This window comes from Odontesthes bonariensis, chromosome 1 (assembly GCF_027942865.1).
Source record: "Odontesthes bonariensis isolate fOdoBon6 chromosome 1, fOdoBon6.hap1, whole genome shotgun sequence".
Lineage (NCBI taxonomy): Eukaryota > Metazoa > Chordata > Actinopteri > Atheriniformes > Atherinopsidae > Odontesthes > Odontesthes bonariensis.
This window is the reverse complement of record NC_134506.1, coordinates 42221690-42244835: the sequence shown is the minus strand read 5'-3', so window position 1 is coordinate 42244835 and position 23146 is coordinate 42221690. Positions and strand designations below refer to the sequence as shown.

At 47.4% G+C, this 23146-nt stretch overlaps 1 protein-coding gene across 1 annotated transcript; it reads right to left on the bottom strand.

The window, feature by feature from the left end:
* Nucleotides 1-3398: 3398 nt before the first annotated feature.
* LOC142385765 (alpha-2Db adrenergic receptor-like) lies at nt 3399-22884 on the bottom strand. The gene is made up of 2 exons (XM_075472478.1): nt 21822-22884; nt 3399-4621 (listed from the first exon to the last, which is right to left on the bottom strand). The coding sequence occupies exons 1-2, from the start codon at nt 22146-22148 to the stop codon at nt 3479-3481; spliced, it is 1470 nt and encodes a 489-aa protein (XP_075328593.1). The 5' UTR covers nt 22149-22884; the 3' UTR covers nt 3399-3478.
* Nucleotides 22885-23146: the final 262 nt, after the last annotated feature.

Below are 23146 nucleotides of genomic sequence, written 5' to 3'. Positions count from 1 at the left end.
GAAGGCAAGGGAGCACACGCCCAACTATTATTTATTGACTTCTCCTCTGCGTTTAATACTATTCAGCCCCATGTTTTAATAGAGAGACTTTTGGAGCAATTTCACCTGAGCAGGCACCTTCTGGGCTGGGTGCTACATTTTTTAACTGACAGGACACAAAGAGTGCGGTTCAATGGAGTGCTGTCTGACCAGACTTGTACCTCCACTGGCTCCCCTCAAGGTTGTGTTCTGTCCCCTCTTTTGTTTATTCTTTACACCAACATGTGTCGCAGTAGCATGGAGGACCGATATATTCTTAAGTATGCAGATGACTCTGTTATTGTCAGTCTGCTAAAGGACAATGAGACAGGTCATGGTCCAATTGTCCAGGAGTTTGCAGATTGGTGTGAGCAGTCATTTCTACAACTGAACATCTCAAAAACAAAAAACATGCATGTCGACTTTCGGAGACGCATCACTGATAAGGAATCAATTACCATTAAAGGTCAGGCAGTGGAATGTGTAGACAATTATAAATATCTTGGGACCATTATCGACAGTAGACTCACCTTTGTGGCACATTGTGAATCTGTATATAAAAAGTAATAATAACTTTCTTTTAGCCTTGTGTCCTGGTTCAGCAACCTACCCCTAAAAGATAAAAACTCCCTGAATCAGATTGTGAAGTGGGCTAGTAAATTAATTGGAGAATCACAGCTCAACATGGAAAATCTTCACAATAGGCAGTTACAGAGACTGGTGGGGTCCATCTTAAATGATGCATCCCACCCACTATATGGTGAATTCCAGCTTCTCCCCTCAGGTCGTAGGTTCCTAATGCCTGCCTGGAAAACCAAGAGGTATAGATGCAGTTTTATCCCCTCTGCTATTAAAACACTGAACAGTACATGAGTCCTACTTTTAGGGTTTTAGCCGTGTTTTTATAGATCTATTTATATATTTATTTGTCTGTTTATTACTCTTTTCTATGTCCTTGTTTGGAGCACTTGTCTGCTTGTCATGTTCTGTTTTTGTTGTCCTTGTTTTTGCTTTGTTATTGTCCTTTGTCACTGTCATTAGTATTGTGTTGTTTGTGCAAGCTTTTATTGTTACTGATGTCAGTACTGTGTTGTCTGTCTGTGTAAACTTTTGCTACTTTTACCTGCAACCAAATCTACCTTCGGGTACAAATAAAGTCACCTTACCTTACCTTACCTTACCTTACCTTTAAACTAATCAATGTTGACTGATATCAGACAGAAGGAAACCAAGTTTTCTTTGTGTTTCAGGAACACACGGCGAGGCGAAAGCCGACGATAAGAAACTCTTCACACCTTCTCCACTCAAACACTGCCTTTGTTGCTCATAATCAGCTGATAAGTTGCTGTCGGAGTTTGTGTTGTGTGGTAACCAGAATGATTTTGTTTGACTTGTCTCTCCCTCAGCAGCTGCAGACACTTGTGTTTGAAAAGATAAACGCATCAGGTCACCAATCTTAAAACTAATGGATGATCTTTTATTGCACAGAGTGCTCCACGGTCTGCATGAAGTGATTTATTAACCGTGCGTCGTGTCCTTTTTCTCTGCAGGTCAGGTTCAGTTCAGCCCTTCAGGTTTTTTGCTGTTGTCCAGGAACATGAGCTCTGAGCCAAACAGCCTTCAGCTGCCTGCCCAGTTACTTCATCCTGAGGATAATCATCCACTGCTGTACGAGACTCTTTGTTCTCCCCCGTTTCTGTTCGCAGCTGCACACGAATGTTTGATATTTTTGCCCGCGAGCTGTTTGGTGTCAGCAGAACATTGTTGCAGCGTGACAAACCTGTAACTTTCACAGTTTGTTCTGTTCCAAATGTTTGTTCTAAAAGTTAAAGTCTGAACTTTTAGGTGCTTTAAAACACTTAGTGTGTTATTCAAAGCACAGCTGTTTGATCTCTGCTCCCAACAGCTTTTATGTTTTGTGTCAATTAGGGCTGGGCAACGTTTAACATGTTTAATCTAATTAATCACATGATTTCCCTGATTAATCGCATTTGTACGCAAAATCCAAAAATGAATCCAAAAGTAGCGTATAGCTTTTAGCATTTAGCTTTTTTTAAATGTGCTGCCATATGAATGAAAGTGCCATAACATTTGTTGTGCAAACACACTTTTAACATCAGCATCTTTCTGTAGTTTTTATGTAGAAGCCTCGCTCCACTGTCTGTTTCCTTGAATGACTTGCTGCTATCAGTTGTGTGTTTTGCCTTTAAGTGATATTTTAGACTGGAACTACTACGCTGAGAAGACAATTCAACTTGGCTGTAAATGCAGGAGTTTTTTAAAAATTTATTTTGAAATACGTGCTTTTATGTTGAAACAAGCAAAACAGGAAGTAGCGCCGGTTAGCTCTGTGAGCTTCACACAGAGACCGAGGAGCACCTGTAGCGGTGATGTTACAGACAGCAACAGACTTTTACAATAATAAAATAAATAATAAAACCTGCGTTAATGCGCGATAAAATATTTATCGGCGTTAAATAATTAACGAGTCAACTCGCCCAGCCCTAGTGTCAATATATGGAAAGCCAGAGACAGGGACTCGAGTCACTGTGACTTGGACTCGAGTCGCTGTTTTGATGACTTGTGACTTGACAAAAAATAAAAGACTCGAGACTCGACTTGGACTTGGAAGTTAAAGACTCGGCACTTGACTTGAGACACGAAGACTTGAATGACTTGAGTGTTATTCAGTTCATGTTTTCAGTTTGAATATAAAATTAATAAATTAATTTAAAAACGACAACTTCGAACTTTGTTCGTCATTTGAAGATCCATTCTGACCAGTAAGTGCTTGTCACATTAGCTAATATTAACCTGTTAGCCTAGTCGGTAGTTAGCTAACATTAGCTTGATATGATACGGGGTGGACAGGTTCGACACATTGGCCAATGATGTTTACTGACAGTTACTTATATCTTTGTGTTTTCACTTTATTAAGATCAGATTCTGCAGGTAAAATTGCAATAATAAGGTGACTTTGACTTGACTTGCCCAAGAAAAAATTACTTGGGACTTGAAAGCTAAGACTTGAGACTTACTTGAGACTTGAAAGCTAAGACTTGAGACTTACTTGAGACTTGCACATGTGTGACTTGGTCCCATCTCTGTGGAGAGCAGAGCCAGTTAACCTGCTGCAGAGTGCGTACGTCTCTAAGCTCTGCGGGGACTTAGTTCATGGCCCCTGCAGTCTTTTTCCTCCAATTAACATTCAACCTCGGTCACAATTCAAGATGCAACGTTGAACTGTTGTTGCGTCACGTGGACAACTGCCTTTACTGTGTCATAACCATCCACCTCTGGGGGAAGAGAAATGGATTATTTATTAAAATCAGTGGGTATTTGAATAATGAACCAATACTCCGGCTGTATGACAAGCCCTTTAATGTCGATATGACAGCACAGTGGAAAACAGGATTGTGAGCGAGCTGTGGCCGCTCACACAAACAAATACATTCTCATCTTATGTCTGTTTGTGGGTGTGGAACAGAATCCTCTTGAAGGCCCTCCTGAAGTCTCGGTTAAAAATGGTATAAATGATAGGGTTCAGGCAGCTGTTGCAGTATCCGATCCAGAAAAACAGGTTGAAGAGCGTGTCCGGGATGACGCACTTCTCTCTGCAGATGGCGTGGAGGCTGTAGGTGAAGAAGAAGGGGAACCAGCAGAGGACGAAGACCCCCATCACCACCGCCAGCACAAACGTGAAGCGCTTCTCCCTCATTTGCGCCACTTTGTTCTTGGAGAGAGACGCCTGCCTGCTGCGGTGCGGCAGCGGCGAGGGCAGCAGGAAGTGGTGGGAGCACTGGTCGGACGAGGCCCAGGATATGGACGCGCAGGGCGGCGGGGTAGGAGGCGGCTTCAAACGGTTTGCTGTTCCCTCGCCATCGTTTCCCTCCTCCGTTCTCACCCTGCCGCCGGTCCTCCGGGGGAAGCGGAGGGATGAGGAAAAGGACGGTTTCACCTCGGCTTCGCAGGTCCTCTCCTCCAGGTCGATGCCGTCCAGCTCGCCTCTCCTGTGATGGCCGCCGGCGGCGTCCGCAATGGAGGAGCCGCGTCTGTTTCTGTTTTCAGGCTGCGGGCTGTCCAGCTCGTACTGGACTCTATCCTTTCTCTGGCAACTCGTGCCACCGCCTGCGAAGCAGGTCTCAGACTGTGACGGCTGGCGCTCCATCACGTTCTTCGCCACGAAGACGGTGGAGGCTCGCTGCTTGGCGACGCGGTAGATCTTACAGTAAACCAGGATCATGATGACCCCCGGGGCGAAGAAGGACACCAGGCAGGAGGAGAGGATGTACCACGTCTGGTTGTTGATGAGACACTCCTGCCTGCGGGTGCCGTCCGCCTCCTCCGTCTCCGAGTCGTTCTCTTTCTGGGACATGAGCAGCGGCGGCGACGAGATGATGATGGATATGAGCCACACGATGCTGATCATCACTTTAATCCGTTTGGGCGTCCGCTTGCGGTTGTAGCTGACGGCTTTGGTGACGGACCAGTAGCGGTCGAGGCTTATGGCACAAAGGTGGACGATGGAGGAGGTGCAGAAGAGGACGTCGAGAGCCAGATAGAAGGAGCACCAGGTGGAACCAAAGTACCAGTAGCCCATCAACTGAAAAAGAGAAGAAAAGCATTTTTTTTATATTCAAAGTTGCGTCAACATCTTTTATGCCTTTAATGGACAGAACAGTTCAAGAGAGACAGGAAGCAGGGGGCAGAGAGAGGGGGAAAGACATGCAGCAAAGGGCCGTCCGATGCGGGACTCGAACCAGGGCCAGCCGCAGCGAGGACTGTAGCCTCTTGTACATATGGCGCCTGCTCAACCCACTACGCCACCGACCACCCCGACATCTTTTATTTCTAAAGGTTTTACATATCAGAACCAAACTCAGATGAACAGATGACATATCACACTGAGTCATTATTTATTGAACAAAACTCAGAAGCAGTGTGTGAGAAACTAAGGCTGTGTTCGAAACCGCATACTTCTCCTACTACTCCTACTAACTTTTTGAGTTAGTTTGCGAGTTTGAGTAAGCGAGAAGTTCCCGGATGCATTCTAGATTCTCCGAAATGTTGGGTATGCATCATGAGGTTACTACTCATGCTCAAACTACCCAAGATGCAACGTAACGTGACGTCGCCGATCGTCATTTCCTGTCAAAACGGCAGTTTCAAGCTAGCTACAACGAGGGTAGGTTCACTTCCTGTTTTCAAAACAAAAGCACCAATTGTATGGTAATGGCTTTCCCTATGATAAAAGGCAACAGGTATTTTATTTTGTGAAAATAACCGGAAGTGCGTTGCCCGCTGCAGCTAGCTTTAGTAGCGCCGAATTCGTGGGAACAAAGTTGTAAACAGCCGGTATTTTGTCAGGTTTTCAACACGTTGGGGATCTAAACGACTACTTTCTCGCCTGAAAATGTTTCAAATGTTGCTAAAGTTTACAGAGTTTAGAGCTTAAGCAAAATCAGCTTTAGGCCGGCTAATTTCGGCTCGGGCAGGAGCGAAATGCATTGTGGGTAAACGCTCTGCATACTGTCTGATCGATCAGTATGCAGAATGGAAGTATGTTGTATGTACATATGTACACAGCCTAAGTGAACCCCTGATCCAGCAGCTGGTAGCAGCAGTGAGAAACTAAGTGAACCCCTGATCCAGCAGCTGGTTTCCTGTGGGACGTTCTCAGTCTCTCTCCTGGTTCTGGAGGAATCTTGTTCCCACTCTTCTCTCCAGCTGCTTCAGCTCATTGAGGTCTGCAGCTCTGGTTTCTGCAGCTCCCACCACAGCATCTCAGTCAGGCTGAGGTCTGGACTCTGACTGGACCGTTGAACACCTCGATTCTTCTCTTCTTCACACATTCTGCTGTAGATCTGCTGCTGTGTTTGGGATCTTTGTCGTGTTGATGAGCCAGTTTCAGCCCAGCTTTAGTCACATCTGACTCTAGAACACTTTGGGATCCAGAGGAGTTCATGGTGGACTCACTGGCTGCGAGGTGCCCAGGTCCTGTGGCTGCAGAACCAGCCCAGACCATCAGCCCTCCACCACCGTGCTTGACAGCTGGTGTGAGGTGTTTGTGCTGATCTGCTGTGTTTGGTTTCCTCCAAACGTGCTGCTGTGCATTATGAGCAAACATCTCCACTTTGGTCTGCTCTGTCCAAAGGACATTGTTCCAGAAGTCTGGTGGTTTGTTCAGATGCAGCTTTGCAAACCTAAGCTGTGCTGCCATGTTCTTTTTAGAGAGAAGAGGCTTTCTCCTGCAGCCCTTCCACACAAGCCACACCTGTTCAGTCTGTTTCTAACTGTGCTGTCATGACCTTTAACCTTTAACATGCTAACTGAGGCCCGCAGAGTCTGAGATGTGGCTCTTGGGTTTCTGACCTTGGGGTGACCTTTAACCTTTAACATGCTAACTGAGGCCCGCAGAGTCTGAGATGTGGCTCTTGGGTTTCTGACCTTGGGGGGACCTTTAACCTTTAACATGCTAACTGAGGCCCGCAGAGTCTGAGATGTAGCTCTTGGGTTTCTGACCTTGGAGTGACCTTTAACCTTTAACATGCTCACTGAGGCCTGCAGAGTCTCAGATGTAGCTCTTGGGTTTCTGACCTTGGGGCGACCTTTAACCTTTAACATGCTAACTGAGGCCCGCAGAGTCTGAGATGTAGCTCTTGGGTTTCTGACCTTGGGGTGACCTTGCTGGGACGTCCACTCCTGGGGAAATTGACAGCTGTCCTGAATGTTTTCCACCTGTGAATAATCTTTCTCTCTGTAGAACGATGGACTCCAGATAGTTTGGAAACTGCCTTATAACCCTTCCCAGACTGATGGGCAGCAGCAGCTGCTTCTCTGAGATCATTGCTGATGTCTTTCCTCCTTGGCATTGTGTTAACACACACCTGAATTCTCCACAAACTTGCTACTTTTGCTCTTAATTCCTGTGGAATCAGTAAGAGTAGACTTACTTTCTCAAATAAACTATGTCACAGAGTTATAAGTCGTGTGTTGTTGTTCATCTGAGGTTGTATTTACCTCATTTTAAGACCTTGTAAGGACTAGATGATTTTTTTTATCGTGTCCTATACATAAAACCTTGGACAGAGTATGGATTCTGTCTCACTCGGCTGTATTTATCTGATCAAATTGAGTGATTGAGGGAGGCCTTGGTGGAGTTGCCTCGGGCGTTATTTAAACCATCGATAAAAATCTAGTCGATACCTCATTAGTAACTCTGCTGGAAACACTTCAATTGAGTTTACTTTAACTCCGGCCCGGCCAACCTGAAAATGACAATCTTTCTCCAGCTGCTAAAGTGATTACATCCACCGGATCCCACCGCAGCTTGAGTTTGCACCTTAAAGTGAAAATGAAGTCTATCGCAGGAGATAAAGGTGAAGATTGGTCTCTTCGTCAGCTGAATTATAGTTGGATGTTTTCCCAGCAGAGCACTTTGCTCTCAGACTGCAGGTTTACTTGAGGTTCCCAGAGTTTCTGACAGCAGAATGGGAGGCAGAGCCTTCAGTTATCAGGCCCCTCTCTGTGGGACCAGCTGCCAGTTTGAGAGGCAGAGCCTTCAGTTATCAGGCCCCTCTCTGTGGGACCAGCTGCCAGTTTGGGAGGCAGAGCCTTCAGTTATCAGGCCCCTCTCTGTGGAACCAGCTGCCAGTTTGGGAGGCAGAGCCTTCAGTTATCAGGCCCCTCTCTGTGGAACCAGCTGCCAGTTTGGGAGGCAGAGCCTTCAGTTATCAGGCCCCTCTCTGTGGGACCAGCTGCCAGTTTGGGAGGCAGAGCCTTCAGTTATCAGGCCCCTCTCTGTGGAACCAGCTGCCAGTTTGGGAGGCAGAGCCTTCAGTTATCAGGCCCCTCTCTGTGGAACCAGCTGCCAGTTTGGGAGGCAGAGCCTTCAGTTATCAGGTCCCTCTGTGGAACCAGCTGCCAGTTTGGGAGGCAGAGCCTTCAGTTATCAGGCCCCTCTCTGTGGAACCAGTTGCCAGTTTGGGAGGCAGAGCCTTCAGTTATCAGGCCCCTCTCTGTGGAACCAGCTGCCAGTTTGGGAGGCAGAGCCTTCAGTTATCAGGCCCCTCTCTGTGGAACCAGCTGCCAGTTTGGGAGGCAGAGCCTTCAGTTATCAGGCCCCTCTCTGTGGAACCAGCTGCCAGTTTGGGAGGCAGAGCCTTCAGTTATCAGGCCCCTCTCTGTGGAACCAGTTGCCAGTTTGGGAGGCAGAGCCTTCAGTTATCAGGCCCCTCTCTGTGGAACCAGCTGCCAGTTTGGGAGGCAGAGCCTTCAGTTATCAGGCCCCTCTCTGTGGAAACAGCTGCCAGTTTGGGAGGCAGAGCCTTCAGTTATCAGGCCCCTCTCTGTGGAAACAGCTGCCAGTTTGGGAGGCAGAGCCTTCAGTTATCAGGCCCCTCTCTGTGGAACCAGCTGCCAGTTTGGGAGGCAGAGCCTTCAGTTATCAGGCCCCTCTCTGTGGAACCAGCTGTCAGTTTGGGAGGCAGAGCCTTCAGTTATCAGGCCCCTCTCTGTGGAACCTGCTGCCCAGTTTGGGAGGCAGAGCCTTCAGTTATCAGGCCTCTCTCTGTGGAACCAGCTGCCAGTTTGGGAGGCAGAGCCTTCAGTTATCAGGCCCCTCTCTGTGGAACCTGCTGCCCAGTTTGGGAGGCAGAGCCTTCAGTTATCAGGCCCCTCTCTGTGGAACCAGCTGCCAGTTTGGGAGGCAGAGCCTTCAGTTATCAGGTCCCTCTGTGGAACCAGCTGCCAGTTTGGGAGGCAGAGCCTTCAGTTATCAGGCCCCTCTCTGTGGAACCAGCTGCCAGTTTGGGAGGCAGAGCCTTCAGTTATCAGGTCCCTCTGTGGAACCAGCTGCCAGTTTGGGAGGCAGAGCCTTCAGTTATCAGGCCCCTCTCTGTGGAACCAGTTGCCAGTTTGGGAGGCAGAGCCTTCAGTTATCAGGCCCCTCTCTGTGGAACCAGCTGCCAGTTTGGGAGGCAGAGCCTTCAGTTATCAGGCCCCTCTCTGTGGAAACAGCTGCCAGTTTGGGAGGCAGAGCCTTCAGTTATCAGGCCCCTCTCTGTGGAAACAGCTGCCAGTTTGGGAGGCAGAGCCTTCAGTTATCAGGCCCCTCTCTGTGGAACCAGCTGCCAGTTTGGGAGGCAGAGCCTTCAGTTATCAGGCCCCTCTCTGTGGAACCAGCTGTCAGTTTGGGAGGCAGAGCCTTCAGTTATCAGGCCCCTCTCTGTGGAACCTGCTGCCCAGTTTGGGAGGCAGAGCCTTCAGTTATCAGGCCTCTCTCTGTGGAACCAGCTGCCAGTTTGGGAGGCAGAGCCTTCAGTTATCAGGCCCCTCTCTGTGGAACCTGCTGCCCAGTTTGGGAGGCAGAGCCTTCAGTTATCAGGCCCCTCTCTGTGGAACCAGCTGCCAGTTTGGGAGGCAGAGCCTTCAGTTATCAGGTCCCTCTGTGGAACCAGCTGCCAGTTTGGGAGGCAGAGCCTTCAGTTATCAGGCCCCTCTCTGTGGAACCAGCTGCCAGTTTGGGAGGCAGAGCCTTCAGTTATCAGGTCCCTCTGTGGAACCAGCTGCCAGTTTGGGAGGCAGAGCCTTCAGTTATCAGGCCCCTCTCTGTGGAACCAGTTGCCAGTTTGGGAGGCAGAGCCTTCAGTTATCAGGCCCCTCTCTGTGGAACCAGCTGCCAGTTTGGGAGGCAGAGCCTTCAGTTATCAGGCCCCTCTCTGTGGAAACAGCTGCCAGTTTGGGAGGCAGAGCCTTCAGTTATCAGGCCCCTCTCTGTGGAAACAGCTGCCAGTTTGGGAGGCAGAGCCTTCAGTTATCAGGCCCCTCTCTGTGGAACCTGCTGCCCAGTTTGGGAGGCAGAGCCTTCAGTTATCAGGCCCCTCTCTGTGGAACCAGCTGCCAGTTTGGGAGGCAGAGCCTTCAGTTATCAGGTCCCTCTGTGGAACCAGCTGCCAGTTTGGGAGGCAGAGCCTTCAGTTATCAGGCCCCTCTCTGTGGAACCAGCTGCCAGTTTGGGAGGCAGAGCCTTCAGTTATCAGGTCCCTCTGTGGAACCAGCTGCCAGTTTGGGAGGCAGAGCCTTCAGTTATCAGGCCCCTCTCTGTGGAACCAGTTGCCAGTTTGGGAGGCAGAGCCTTCAGTTATCAGGCCCCTCTCTGTGGAACCAGCTGCCAGTTTGGGAGGCAGAGCCTTCAGTTATCAGGCCCCTCTCTGTGGAAACAGCTGCCAGTTTGGGAGGCAGAGCCTTCAGTTATCAGGCCCCTCTCTGTGGAAACAGCTGCCAGTTTGGGAGGCAGAGCCTTCAGTTATCAGGCCCCTCTCTGTGGAACCAGCTGCCAGTTTGGGAGGCAGAGCCTTCAGTTATCAGGCCCCTCTCTGTGGAACCAGCTGTCAGTTTGGGAGGCAGAGCCTTCAGTTATCAGGCCCCTCTCTGTGGAACCTGCTGCCCAGTTTGGGAGGCAGAGCCTTCAGTTATCAGGCCTCTCTCTGTGGAACCAGCTGCCAGTTTGGGAGGCAGAGCCTTCAGTTATCAGGCCCCTCTCTGTGGAACCTGCTGCCCAGTTTGGGAGGCAGAGCCTTCAGTTATCAGGCCCCTCTCTGTGGAACCAGCTGCCAGTTTGGGAGGCAGAGCCTTCAGTTATCAGGCCCCTCTCTGTGGAACCAGCTGCCAGTTTGGGAGGCAGAGCCTTCAGTTATCAGGCCCCTCTCTGTGGAACCAGCTGCCAGTTTGGGAGGCAGAGCCTTCAGTTATCAGGCCCCTCTCTGTGGAACCAGCTGTCAGTTTGGGAGGCAGAGCCTTCAGTTATCAGGCCCCTCTCTGTGGAACCAGCTGCCAGTTTGGGAGGCAGAGCCTTCAGTTATCAGGCCCCTCTCTGTGGAAACAGCTGCCAGTTTGGGAGGCAGAGCCTTCAGTTATCAGGCCCCTCTCTGTGGAAACAGCTGCCAGTTTGGGAGGCAGAGCCTTCAGTTATCAGGCCCCTCTCTGTGGAACCAGCTGCCAGTTTGGGAGGCAGAGCCTTCAGTTATCAGGCCCCTCTCTGTGGAACCAGCTGTCAGTTTGGGAGGCAGAGCCTTCAGTTATCAGGCCCCTCTCTGTGGAACCAGCTGCCAGTTTGGGAGGCAGAGCCTTCAGTTATCATGCCTCTCTCTGTGGAACCAGCTGTCAGTTTGGGAGGCAGAGCCTTCAGTTATCAGGCCCCTCTCTGTGGAACCAGCTGCCAGTTTGGGAGGCGGAGCCTTCAGTTATCAGGCCCCTCTCTGAGGAACCAGCTGCCAGTTTGGGAGGCAGAGCCTTCAGTTATCAGGCCCCTCTCTGAGGAACCAGCTGCCAGTTTGGGAGGCAGAGCCTTCAGTTATCAGGCCCCTCTCTCTGGGACCAGCTGCCGGTTTGGGAGGCAGAGCCTTCAGTTATCAGGCCGCTCTCTATCTGTAAGACCAGGCTTAAAACTTTCCTTTCTGATAAAGCTTATAGTTAGGGATGGCTCAGGTGACCCTGAAACATCCCATAGTTAAGCTGCTATAGGCCCAGCCTGCTGGGGGAGCTCCCATGATGCACCTCTCCATGTACATGTGACATCATTGTTGTCATTAACTTGTTTCTCTCTGTCAGCAGACATCTCTGGCCTGGTGTTACAGAGCAATCTGTTGGTTTCAAGGCAAATTTAATTAACTTGATTTGATTGTATTACAATGAATTGGACTGTATCTTTGAAGTGCTTTGAGAAGATATTTGCTGTGATTTGGCACTTTATGAATAAAATAAAAAAAAGTCCAACGTTAGGAGAAGGACAGAGAAACCTGAATGTATGACTTTTGACCAAGAGACCCTGTTTCGACTCGGTGAGGTTTACTCAAATATCTTTTGAAAAGAAAATTCCATCATTTGATGAAAAGTACAAACAAACTTAGTGACATCCGTGTGGAAAGTTGTCATAAAAGTTTGGAGCGTGTCTCTGATAAATCTAATTTTTTCAGGGCCAGGTAAGATCAGTCACTCTTCTTTTTTATCCAGGAAAGAGTGGCGGACAAGTTTCACAAACAAGGTAGTGTTCCAATTAGGAAGAGAAGAATAATGCTGTTTCAAATCTATTGATATGTGACCTGATCAACCGGTGTCATCAGTTCAAAGTCAAGTCAAAGTCAGCTTTATTGTCAATTCTGTAATACATACTCAGAAATATTCGCTAACACACAAAAATAAAATGAACAGTCAATACCGAATGATAATTAAATAAATAAATAAATAAATAAATAAATTTAAAAAATATTTAAATACATAAATAAAAAGGTAGGTCAGTTGGTTCTGGGGCATTTTAACATGAATATATTTGGTGTCATGTGTCCCTAACTCGAGTTTGTTCCAGCCCCTCTCAGTTGAAATGATGGCTGTGTATAAAAAGTGACGTAATTTCTACACGGTTGAACTTAAACGTATAAAAATAACTTTAATTTAAAGTCTGGAAGGTGCACTTTAATCATATCTGAGTCGTAAGATGTAGGAGTTTCCTCTGAGGAACTCAAGAGAAAGATTGGACTTAGTCCCAAGAATGATGGAGGGCTCTCAAAGTAGTCCCTACTATATGTTCTCTCACTTAAAAATCAGAGGGGTTCACAGCTGTTCGGGGTGACCGAACTTTGAAAAGCTGATCGATCCTTACGGAGGAAGGTTGTGTAATTAATTTTTTTTTTAAAACAGGCTGCTAGAAATGAACAGATGATGAGGATTAAGCTGTCTGACCCTCTGTCATTGGGACATGGTAGTATTTGCGTGATGATATATAGTGATGCTGAATGGGTCTGAATTAATCTACAGGGAGCATATTATCTGCTTTGTCTCCACGCTCATCTTCGCTATTTGTTAGTTTTGTCGGCGTGCTTGATTCAAAGAGTTGCCTCATTATAATTCCATCAGCCCATCAACTGGAAAACAGCGTAAACATTTTAATTAAAAGATGATTAGAGAAGCCACACTAAAAGACGAGGATGACCCAAAGTGCCAGGCTGCCTGTGCTCTGAGCAAAAAATGGAACTCAATAAAAAAAAAAGAAAAAGAAGAGAAACAAAAACCCCGACACACGTGAGGACGTCAAACTGAACACTGGAAGCTCCCGGAGGATTTCCCGTATTAACGGCTGATGAAAAGCTGTTATTTCTCAGAAACATGGAGGAGTCAACAGCCCGACATCAAGCACAACTTTTGGAAGATTATTAAACATCTTTGAATTATTCATATTTTCTAAATCTTTCCCTCTGTTATTAGGCAGAACCGAGTATACAGAGAACTGAAGGAGAAGCCGGAAGCTTTTTAATACTGTTCACCCACAGAAAAAGGGACAAATTACGCTTCAAAGTATTTTTTGAATAGTTCTCCAAATCAGCACGGAGCACATTTTTCCTTCTAGTTATTCTGGCAATTGGGAGGTTTTTCATATATATATATGTATATTGGCCCATCGATGAACATTCAACTGACATCATTCTGTCGGTAAAATGAAGATACTAAAAAAGTACTGAAAACTTTTGAATCTCTAATATTTTAACAGGCTAAAAAGGGCTTTTAAACAGTTACTTTTCACATAATAAATGTTGGTAAATGCATTTTTTTGCTCGTTCAAAGTTGAGACGAGAGAAGTCAGTCCAGGATCAAACTGGACAAAATGAAAAAAACATGAGGAAAAACATGGCAGTCCGTCAAAAGGTGATGTTATCGTGCTTAATCTCCTCTAAGAGTACAATGTGCCAGCTTGATTATTGTCTAATTACAGCCGTCTTGTGGATGTGTGGGCGAAGCAGCTCATTGTGACCATGAGTCAACCGTAGTCATTGCCTACAAAAATACTCTTTCCATTCAAGTTGTCACACCAACCCCGAGATCTGACCCCATCTTGTCCAAAACGTCACCGTTTCCTGTTGTTTCTTTTGTTCTGAGAGTAATTTTCTATGCAGCCGGGGCCTTTGGAAGGTATTCTGACGCCTCTGCTTCTCATTTCAGAGGAAAGTAATTAATGGGCTAATGCGTAAAAAACACAAATCCTGCAGCAAAGATTAGCACGAGCACCATTTGGACTGGGTTTGGCGTTACTTTGTGTGGATAAGGCCTGAGCCTCATACTGATTGCATTTACTCAAAGACTCGTCTAACCATGAGGATGAACCATAAACAGATTTTGAGATTAATTAAACACAATCCTAACCAACCGAAAAGGAAGATTGATAGATTTATAGAAAACAACACTGTAATATCCATCCATCCATCCATCCATTATCTTCCGCTGGTCCGGGGATCGGGTCGCGGGGGCAGCAGCTTAAGCAAAGAGACCCAGACGTCCCTGTCCCCGGCCACTTCCTCCAGCTCTTCTGGGGGGACCCCGAGGCGTTCCCAGGCCAGCCTAGAAACATAGTCTCTCCAACGTGTCCTGGGCCTCCTCCCAGTGGGATGGGCCCGGAACACCTCACAAGGGAGGCGTCCAGGAGGCATTCTCACCAGATGCCCGACCCACCTCATCTGACCCCTCTCGATGCGGAGGAGCAGCGGTTCTACTCCGAGCCCCTCCCGGATGACCGAGCTTCTCACCCTATCTCTAAGGGAGAGCCCAGACACCCTGCGGAGGAAACCCATTTCGGCCGCTTGTATTCGCGATCTCGTTCTTTCGGTCACTACCCACAGCTCGTGACCATAGGTGAGGGTAGGAACATAGATTGACCGGTAAATCGAGAGCTTCGCCTTCTGGCTCAGCTCCTTCTTCACCACGACGGGCCGGTGCAGAGCCCGCATCACTGCAGACGCCGCACCGATCCGTCTGTCAATCTCCTGTTCCATTCGTCCCTCACTCGTGAACAAGACCCAGAGATACTTGAACTCCTCCACTTGGGGAAGGATCTCATTCCCGACCCGGAGAGAGCATTCCACCCTTTTCCGGCCGAGGACCATGGTCTCGGATTTGGAGGTGCTGATTCTCATCCCAGCCGCTTCACACTCGGCTGCGAACCGCTCCAGTGAGAGCTGAAGGTCACGGCCTGAGGACGCCAACAGAACCACATCGTCCACAAAGAGCAGAGACCCGATTCTGAGGTCGCCAAACCGGACCCCCTCAACGCCCTGGCTGCGCCTAGAAATTCTGTCCATAAAAATTATGAACAGAATCGGTGACAAAGGGCAGCCCTGACGGAATCCAACCCTCACAGGAAACATGTCCGACTTACTGCCGGCAATGCGGACCAAACTCTGACACTGGTCATACAGGGACCGAACAGCCCGTATCAAGGGGTCCTCCATACTCCCGGAGCACCCCCACAAGAGTCCCCGAGGGACACGGTCGAACGCCTTCTCCAAGTCCACAAAACACATGTAGACCGGTTGGGCGAACTCCCATGCTCCCTCCAGGATCCTGCGGAGGGTATAGAGCTGGTCCACTGTTCCACGGCCAGGACGAAAACCACACTGCACCTCCTGAATCCGAGATTCGACTATCCGGCGGATCCTCCTCTCCAGTACCCCCGAAAAGACCTTACCAGGGAGGCTGAGGAGTGTGATCCCCCTATAGTTGGAACACACCCTCCGGTCCCCCTTTTTAAAGAGGGGGACCACCACCCCAATCTGCCAGTCCAGAGGCACTGCCCCTGATGTCCACCAAGACAGCCCCACAACATCCAGAGCCTTGAGGAACTCAGGACGGACCTCATCCACCCCCGGGGCCTTACCACCGAGGAGTTTTTTGACCACCTCGGCAACCTCAGCCCCAGAGATGGGAGGCCCCACGTCCGAGCTCCCCAACTCTGCTTCCTCATCGGAAGGCGTGTCGGTAGGATTGAGGAGGCCCTCGAAGTATTCCCCCCACCGACTCACGACGCCCCTAGTTGAAGTCAGCAGAGCCCCGCCCTCACCATACACGGTGTTGACGGGGCACCGCTTCCCCCCCTGAGCCGCCGGATGGTGGACCAGAATCTCCTCGAGGCCGTCCGGAAGTCGTTCTCCATGGCCTCCCCGAACTCCTCCCAAGCCCGAGTTTTTGCCTCAGCAACCGCCGAGGCTGCGTTTCGCTTGGCCTGTCGGTACCCATCAGCTGCTTCCAGAGTCCCACTGACCAAAAAGGCCCGATAGGACTCCTTCTTCAGCTTGACGGCCTCCCTCACCACTGGGGTCCACCAGCGGGTTCGGGGGTTGCCGCCACGACAGGCACCGACCACCTTATGGCCACAGCTCCGGTCGGCCGCCTCAACAATGGAGGCACGGAACATGGCCCATTCGGGCTCAATGTCCCCCACCTCCCCCGGGACATGGTTGAAGCTCTGCCGGAGGTGGGAGTTGAAACTCCTCCTTACAGGGGATTCCGCCAGCCGTTCCCAACAGACCCTCACAATACGTTTGGGCCTGCCAGGTCTGACCGGCTTCCTCCCCCACCAGCGGAGCCAACTCACCACCAGGTGGTGATCAGTTGACAGCTCCGCCCCTCTCTTCACCCGAGTGTCCAGGACATACGGCCGCAAGTCTGACGATACGACCACAAAGTCGATCATCGAGCTGAGGCCTAGGGTGTCATGGTGCCAAGTGCACATATGGACACCCTTATGCCTGAACATGGTGTTCGTTATGGACAGTCCGTGACGAGCACAGAAGTCCAACAACAAACACTGTAAACTGTTTTTTCAAATATTTTATAGAAATTGTTGAAAACATTTGTTTAGTTAGGTTAGAATTAACCACACAACTTCACATGTTTAGAGATGTATTAAAGATGTATTTCAATATGCACGTCTGCCATCTTGAGCAGGTCGGCTATAGGAAAGAGATTTTTACGTCGATTGACAACATTAAAACCACTGACATGCAGGGGCGGTTTGTCCATAAGGATGACCGGGTAGCTAGCATAGCTAGCGTAGCCACCACGCGCTAGTCCTTTTCAAGGTCGTCATGGCGAGTGTACGGAGTAACTCAATTATTTCATCCCCTTCAGTCGGCGTAGCAATGAGGATAAATGGGCAACCAAACAATCAGGACCTCCCAGACCAAATTTAAATATAAAATAAATTTCTACTAAGGGAGATAAAATCACATAACCGAGGATTTTCGCGGAGCTGGTAAAAGCGGAAAACTTGGCTTGCGGGGAGTCTTGGCTAGTCCCCGTCTTAATTAATGGTGAAGCAGAAATCTCTCTCCATGTTCAAAGGTATTTGAAGGTAAACCGACTAGTATGTGGCAAAAGCGGCTAAAGGGAAAATCTTTATCTTGTAATCTAGTGCTTAAATGCGGTGACAGCTGACTTGCTACTTATTAATTTACCCATTCAAATGGATTGTTTTAGTCATCATCGCTACTGCTGACACGTGTACTGAATAAAACTCCTCATCTTATTACTCCACAATGTTCAGCATCTCGGCATGGATGTTAGTGCCACTTGCCTTCTACAATACATAAACCTTCCCTCCGTCACACCCCCAACATACTGACAACAACACTTACGTACAGTGGCAGCCTCTTACATACACTGCTTGGGAAGGGCTCTGTTAAGAATAGGTGGATAGAAAAGGTGGATGAAGACCCAAATATGGGTAATTTAAAAAGGCGTAAGGGTGGTGAACTGGTGACTTTATTTAGGGCACAACCGGGCTGGAATACCATAAACTAAATCCCAAGCTAACCAGAAGAAACAGCCCATAAACGGTAACAAACTGAGTAGTAGCAGCGAGTGTCTGACAAAGACTGAACTAAACCATGGAGCCTAAAGTTAGCTGGAGAAAAGTGTGCAGGAGAAACTACTGGTGCAAATGGGAAACTAAACAGAGACCAGAACTGAAATCTAAACGCAAGAACTGAACCGAGGGAAGACAAGACGAAGACTGTGTTCGAAAAAAAACAAAAGCAAGAACAACAACTGAGGCAAATCATAAACTACCAAAATACCAAGAAAACAGAATCAGACAAAACAAAGAACCCAAAGGCTGAAAATAAAAACAGAAAAACCACAAAAACTAACAGACCTGATAAACATGACAAAGAGTCTGAGGTGTTCACCGGCCTCCACATCTCCCCCCATAAAGGTTTGATGGCTCCAGTTAGAAACCAAAACTAAACTCCACCCCTCAACCTGCAGAGCCAAAAAGGATCTATTCCTGAGATCTCTGTGCATGTTTGTCCAGGACAGCCTCAGCTGATCGACCAGAGCTCGGTCAGGATGAGGCTGGTGGTCGTAACGTCATGACCGAAAGGCGCCATGACAGCTGAGATGAGCTGAGGGACGTCAGAGCATTCCAGTCTTCAAGATCTCCACCAAAAATATCTCAACTTTTTGAGGCTTGCAGCTGCTTTGCAAACCTACTTTTTATCTACTGAAGGTAACAAAAGTGAAACTGAGAAGTAAAATGTATACATTAGGACTGGACGAGTTAACTCGTTATTATCGCGTTAACTCGCTAATTATTTAACGCGATAAATATTTTATCACGCATTTTATTATTATTTTTTGGAGCTTTTGTGCCTTTAATGGATAGGAAAGTTCAGAGAGACAGGAAGCAGGGAGTAGAAAGAGGGGGAACGACACGCAGCACAGGGCCGTCCAATGCGGGATTCGAACCGGGGCCAGCTGCAGCGAGGACTATAGCCTCTGTACATGGGGCACCTGCTCAACCCACTACGCCACAGACCACCCCTGTTTTATTATTTATTTTATTTTGTAAAAGTCTGTTGCTGTCTGCTGTGGAACAGGAAAAGAAAGTAATCGGCGGATCCACCAAACATGGAGAAGGGTACGGAACTTTTACTCGGCCGTTTTCATTTTAAAGTTCTTCCAGACGGTGGAGTCGACAGAACCAAAGTCATCTGTAAACACTGCCAAGTTGAATTGTCTTCTCAGCGTAGTAGTTCCAGTCTAAAATATCACTTAAAGGCGAAACACACAACTGATAGCAGCAAGTCATTCAAGGAAACAGACAGTGGAGCGAGGCTTCTACATAAAAACTACAGAAAGATGCTGATGTTAAAAGTGTGTTTGCACAACAAATGTTATGGCACTTTCATTCATATGGCAGCACATTTAAAATAAAGCTAAATGCTAAAAGCTATACACTACTTTTGGATTCATTTTTGGATTCTGCGTACAAATGCAATTAATCGTGATTAATCAAGGAAATCATGTGATTAATTAGATTAAAAATTTTAATCGTTGCCCAGCCCTAGTATATATTTTTCATAGAAATGGTTTAAAGAGTTTCAGAGCAGAGTATGAATGCATGTTGGTTCAACTTCCCATTTCAAAGGAATCAAATCGTGCTGCTTTGTTGGGGATGTCAGCTTCCGAAGATGGTGACAAATGTCTACATTACAGCAGCTGTGGAATTGATTGATTTTTGTGCATTGATTTTAGACAAAAGCCCCGTAACACCAATCAAAAAATAGTAATCAAAGGCCAGACGGTAGACATTGTCGAAAATTTACAAATATCTTGGGACTATTCTGGAAAATAAATTAAACTTCACCTGAGAACCTGCAAAAAAAAAAGGGCCAGCAACGGCTGTCTTGTCTGAGAAAACTCTCCAAGTTTCAGATCGATAAGTCCCTGATGATCTTATTCTACAGATCATATACAGAATCTGTGCTGAGCTTTTCTCTCCTCTGATGGTTTGGCAACCTTAAAGGGATAGTTCGCCTCTTTTGACATGAAGCTGTATGACATCCCATATTAGCAACATCATTTATGAACATCTTCTTACCCCCTGCTGCGTCCTGTGAGCAGAGTTCCAGCCTCGTTTTGGTGTTGATGAAGGTAGTCCGGCTAGTTGGCTGGGGTTTAAAAAATAAAGCGTTTTGCTTCTCAAAACAATATGCGTTCAAAAGAGTACTACATTTGCATCACAAAATGGTTCTCCATGAAAAAGTCAGACCTCACAATTGCTTGGCCCTATTTTCTCTCCTTCGTATCACTGCCTGCTGTGCAGACCGAGCAGCAAACACCGTAACAGGCGTTTGAAGGGAGAGAAAATAGGGCCAAGCGATGGTGAGGTCTGACTTTTTCAGTATGAACAATTTTGTGATGCAAATGTATTACTCTGTTGAGAAGCAAAACGCTTCTTGGCTGGGGCCAACTAGCAGGACTACCTTCATCAACACCAAAACGAGGCTGGAACTCTGCTCACAGGACGCAGCAGGGGGTAAGAAGATGTTCAGAAATGATGTTGCTAATATGGGATGTCATACAGCTTCATGTGAAAAGAGGCGAACTATCCCTTTAAGTTCCCATCCTTTCCAGTTTCTGCCTTCTGGACCCCGGCTCAGACTTCCTCGTATGAACAGTAGCAGGTAGAAGCACTCCTTCGTCCCTATGGTTATTTCCCTTTTGAATTCAGGACAGGGTCGGAGGAGTCGTACCTGATTGGTTGATATTGTTTCTGTTTCTTGTCTCCATGTGGTGTGATTGATGTTGGCAGAAATCGATGATACGCACCATTCGCACCATACTTTGTAGGGGCTGCTACTGATGTTGTTTCAGCACACTGTATTATCCTTCCCTCATACACTTTTAATTATATGTCTTTTATGTTTTATGTCCTTTTTACTTGCTGCAACACTAATTGCCCTACAGGGACACAAGTTAAACTGAATCTGACTTTTATTGTAGATGTTATGAAGAAGCTTAAAGTTTGATGCATCAATGCTCTCAAAAAAAAGTTGGAAAAGAGGCAAAGAAAGTCAGAAAGGTTTATAGAATCTACATTAACGTCGTTCTGGAGGATTCTCCCATCAGCAGGTTACCTGATGACAGGTGAGGGTGACAGGATTGGGTATAAAAGGAGCATCCATCAAAGGTTTAGTCTCTCCAACAAGGATGGGTCGTGGCTCACCACTTTGTGCCAAACTTTGTAAAAAAATATTCATCACAAAGAATTTTGGTCCTGTGAAAACTTAGTCCCGGACTGAAACAATCAGTATCCTCAGTTCCCAAACCATTAAAAAGCGTCGTTGAAAGGAAGCTGATGGAACCCAACGGGAAACAACTTTAAGTTGTGTTTGCTGCTACATTTGTCCCTATTTTTTAGACACAGATAATTTACTTTCTGTTAAAAAAGGTTCTAGATCATGAAAGAAACTGCAGAAATTGACCATCTTTTCTACAAATTGTTTCTACGATTCTTGGCTTTTTGGGGGGGGGGGTAATCTAAGACTTAGGCTGTGTTCAAAACCGCATACTTCTCCTACTACTCATACTAACTTTTTGAGTTAGTATGTGAGTTTTAGTAAGCGAGAAGTTCCCGGATGCAGACTAGATTCTCTGAAATGTTGGGTATGCATCATGAGGTTACTGCTCATACTCAAACTACCCAAGATGCAACGTAACGTGACGTCGCCGATCGTCATTTCCTGTCAAAACGGCAGTTTCAAGCTAGCTACAATGAGGGTAGGTTCACTTCCTGTTTTCAAAACAAAAGCACCAATTGTATCGTAATGGCTTTCCCTATGATAAAAGGCAACGGGTATTTTATTTTGTGAAAATAACCGGAAGTGCGTTGCTCACTGTGGCTAGCTTTAGCAGCGCCGAATTCGTGGGAACAAAATTGTAAATAGCCGGTATTTTGTCAGATTTTCAACACGTTGGGGATCTAAACGACTACTTTCTCGCCTGAAAATGTTTCAAATGTTGCTAAAGTTTACAGAGTTTAGAGCTTAAGAGAAATCAGCTTCAGGCCGGCTGATTTCGGCTCGGGCAGGAGCGAAATGCATTGTGGGTAAACGCTCTGCATACTGTCTGATCGATCAGTATGCAGTATGGAAGTATCTAGTATGCGGTTTCGAACACAGGGAGAGTCTCCTCACCTCATTGGCCAGGGAGAAGGGGATGACCAGCGTCGCCACCAGGATGTCAGCTGAAGCCAGAGACACCAGGAAGAGGTTCTGAGGCGCCCTCAGCGCTCGACTGGTGAACACGGCCACCACCACCAGCACGTTGCCCACCACGGTGCCCAGGATGATGACCGAAACCACCAGCACGATGAACACCGACGCCACCTGCGAGTGGGGAGCCAGAGGAGGGGATCTCGATGAAGAAGAGACCGCCTGGCTGACATTTTCCAAAGAAGAATTTGGCGGCGGAGTGGCTGGAAATGTGGCCTCGACAGGGGTGGACATATCCAAGAAGTCCATCCTGATTTAAACGACTGGCATCGTGATCTCTTTGTATTTAACTTTTCTTGCATGTGATGCAGAAAGAAAGAAAACAAAGTCATAAAATTAGAGAAGAAAAGAAAAAGGAGCCCCAAAATAGCATCCGACAATGTCCCGTGGCTCTGAAATATTTGATAGTAAAAAGAAACGATTTGCTCTCTCTCTCAGAATAACGTCAGACGTGCATCTCTTCAGTCCGTTTGGCACAATAGATTCGTTATGTGACACCCCAAAACCAGCTGCTGGATGCCAGTCTTCATGTTGCAGCACATTCTGTCACTGAGAGATGGATTTGCACGATTTAAGATGGAATTTCTTAAAAAGTCATACCTTGAAATATCCTTTCACATGCGTGCACATCAGAGCTCAGAGGTGGACATGAAGTATAAAAGCCAGAAGACTGGCCTGGTTATTTCCAATGAGATGCAACAGAGAAAAGCAACAGAAAAGCATATGGTTACAGGCTCGAGTTGGAGCGAGGACAGAAAACCTATTTGGGATGCATGGTACCCTCATACTGCCGCACTCAGAGAAGAGATCAATACAGCGGAAAAATGCTTGAAAAGTACAGAAGAAACGACTGAAAAGACCGAATGAGAAGAAAAGATTTAGAAGAAGGGTGTGATTTTAAAAAGAGGCGAAAGAAAAACAGAGGTCCTCACTTTTGGTGCGAGTTGTTGCCGAGCTGAGTGACAGTGCTGCTGCTGCCTCCGCTGTTCAGTGATTCTCTGCCGCTGAAAGAGAGAGGAGGAGGAGGAGGAGGAGGAGAGGCTAACGGAGAGGAGAGATGAAAGGAAAGAGAGATCCGTGAAGAGGAGAGGGAGCGAGGACGAGATCTTTAACGGAGAGGAGAGGAAGAGCTGGAAGTTAAGAGGATGGAGTGAGGGATGAGAGGGAGGTATTAGACGGGAGAATGTGTGGGAGGAGATGGGAAGAGGGGTGAAATGGGGGGATTGGGAGAGGAATGAGAAGAAAAT

Excerpts from the sequence above, each read along its gene's own strand:
- LOC142385765 (XM_075472478.1), bottom strand. The coding sequence starts at position 22,148 with ATGGACTTCTTGGATATGTCCACCCCTGTCGAGGCCACATTTCCAGCC. Across the intron at positions 4,622-21,821 it reads CCTTCTCCCTGGCCAATGAG|TTGATGGGCTACTGGTACTT; the intron begins GTGAGGAGACTC and ends TCTCTTTTTCAG.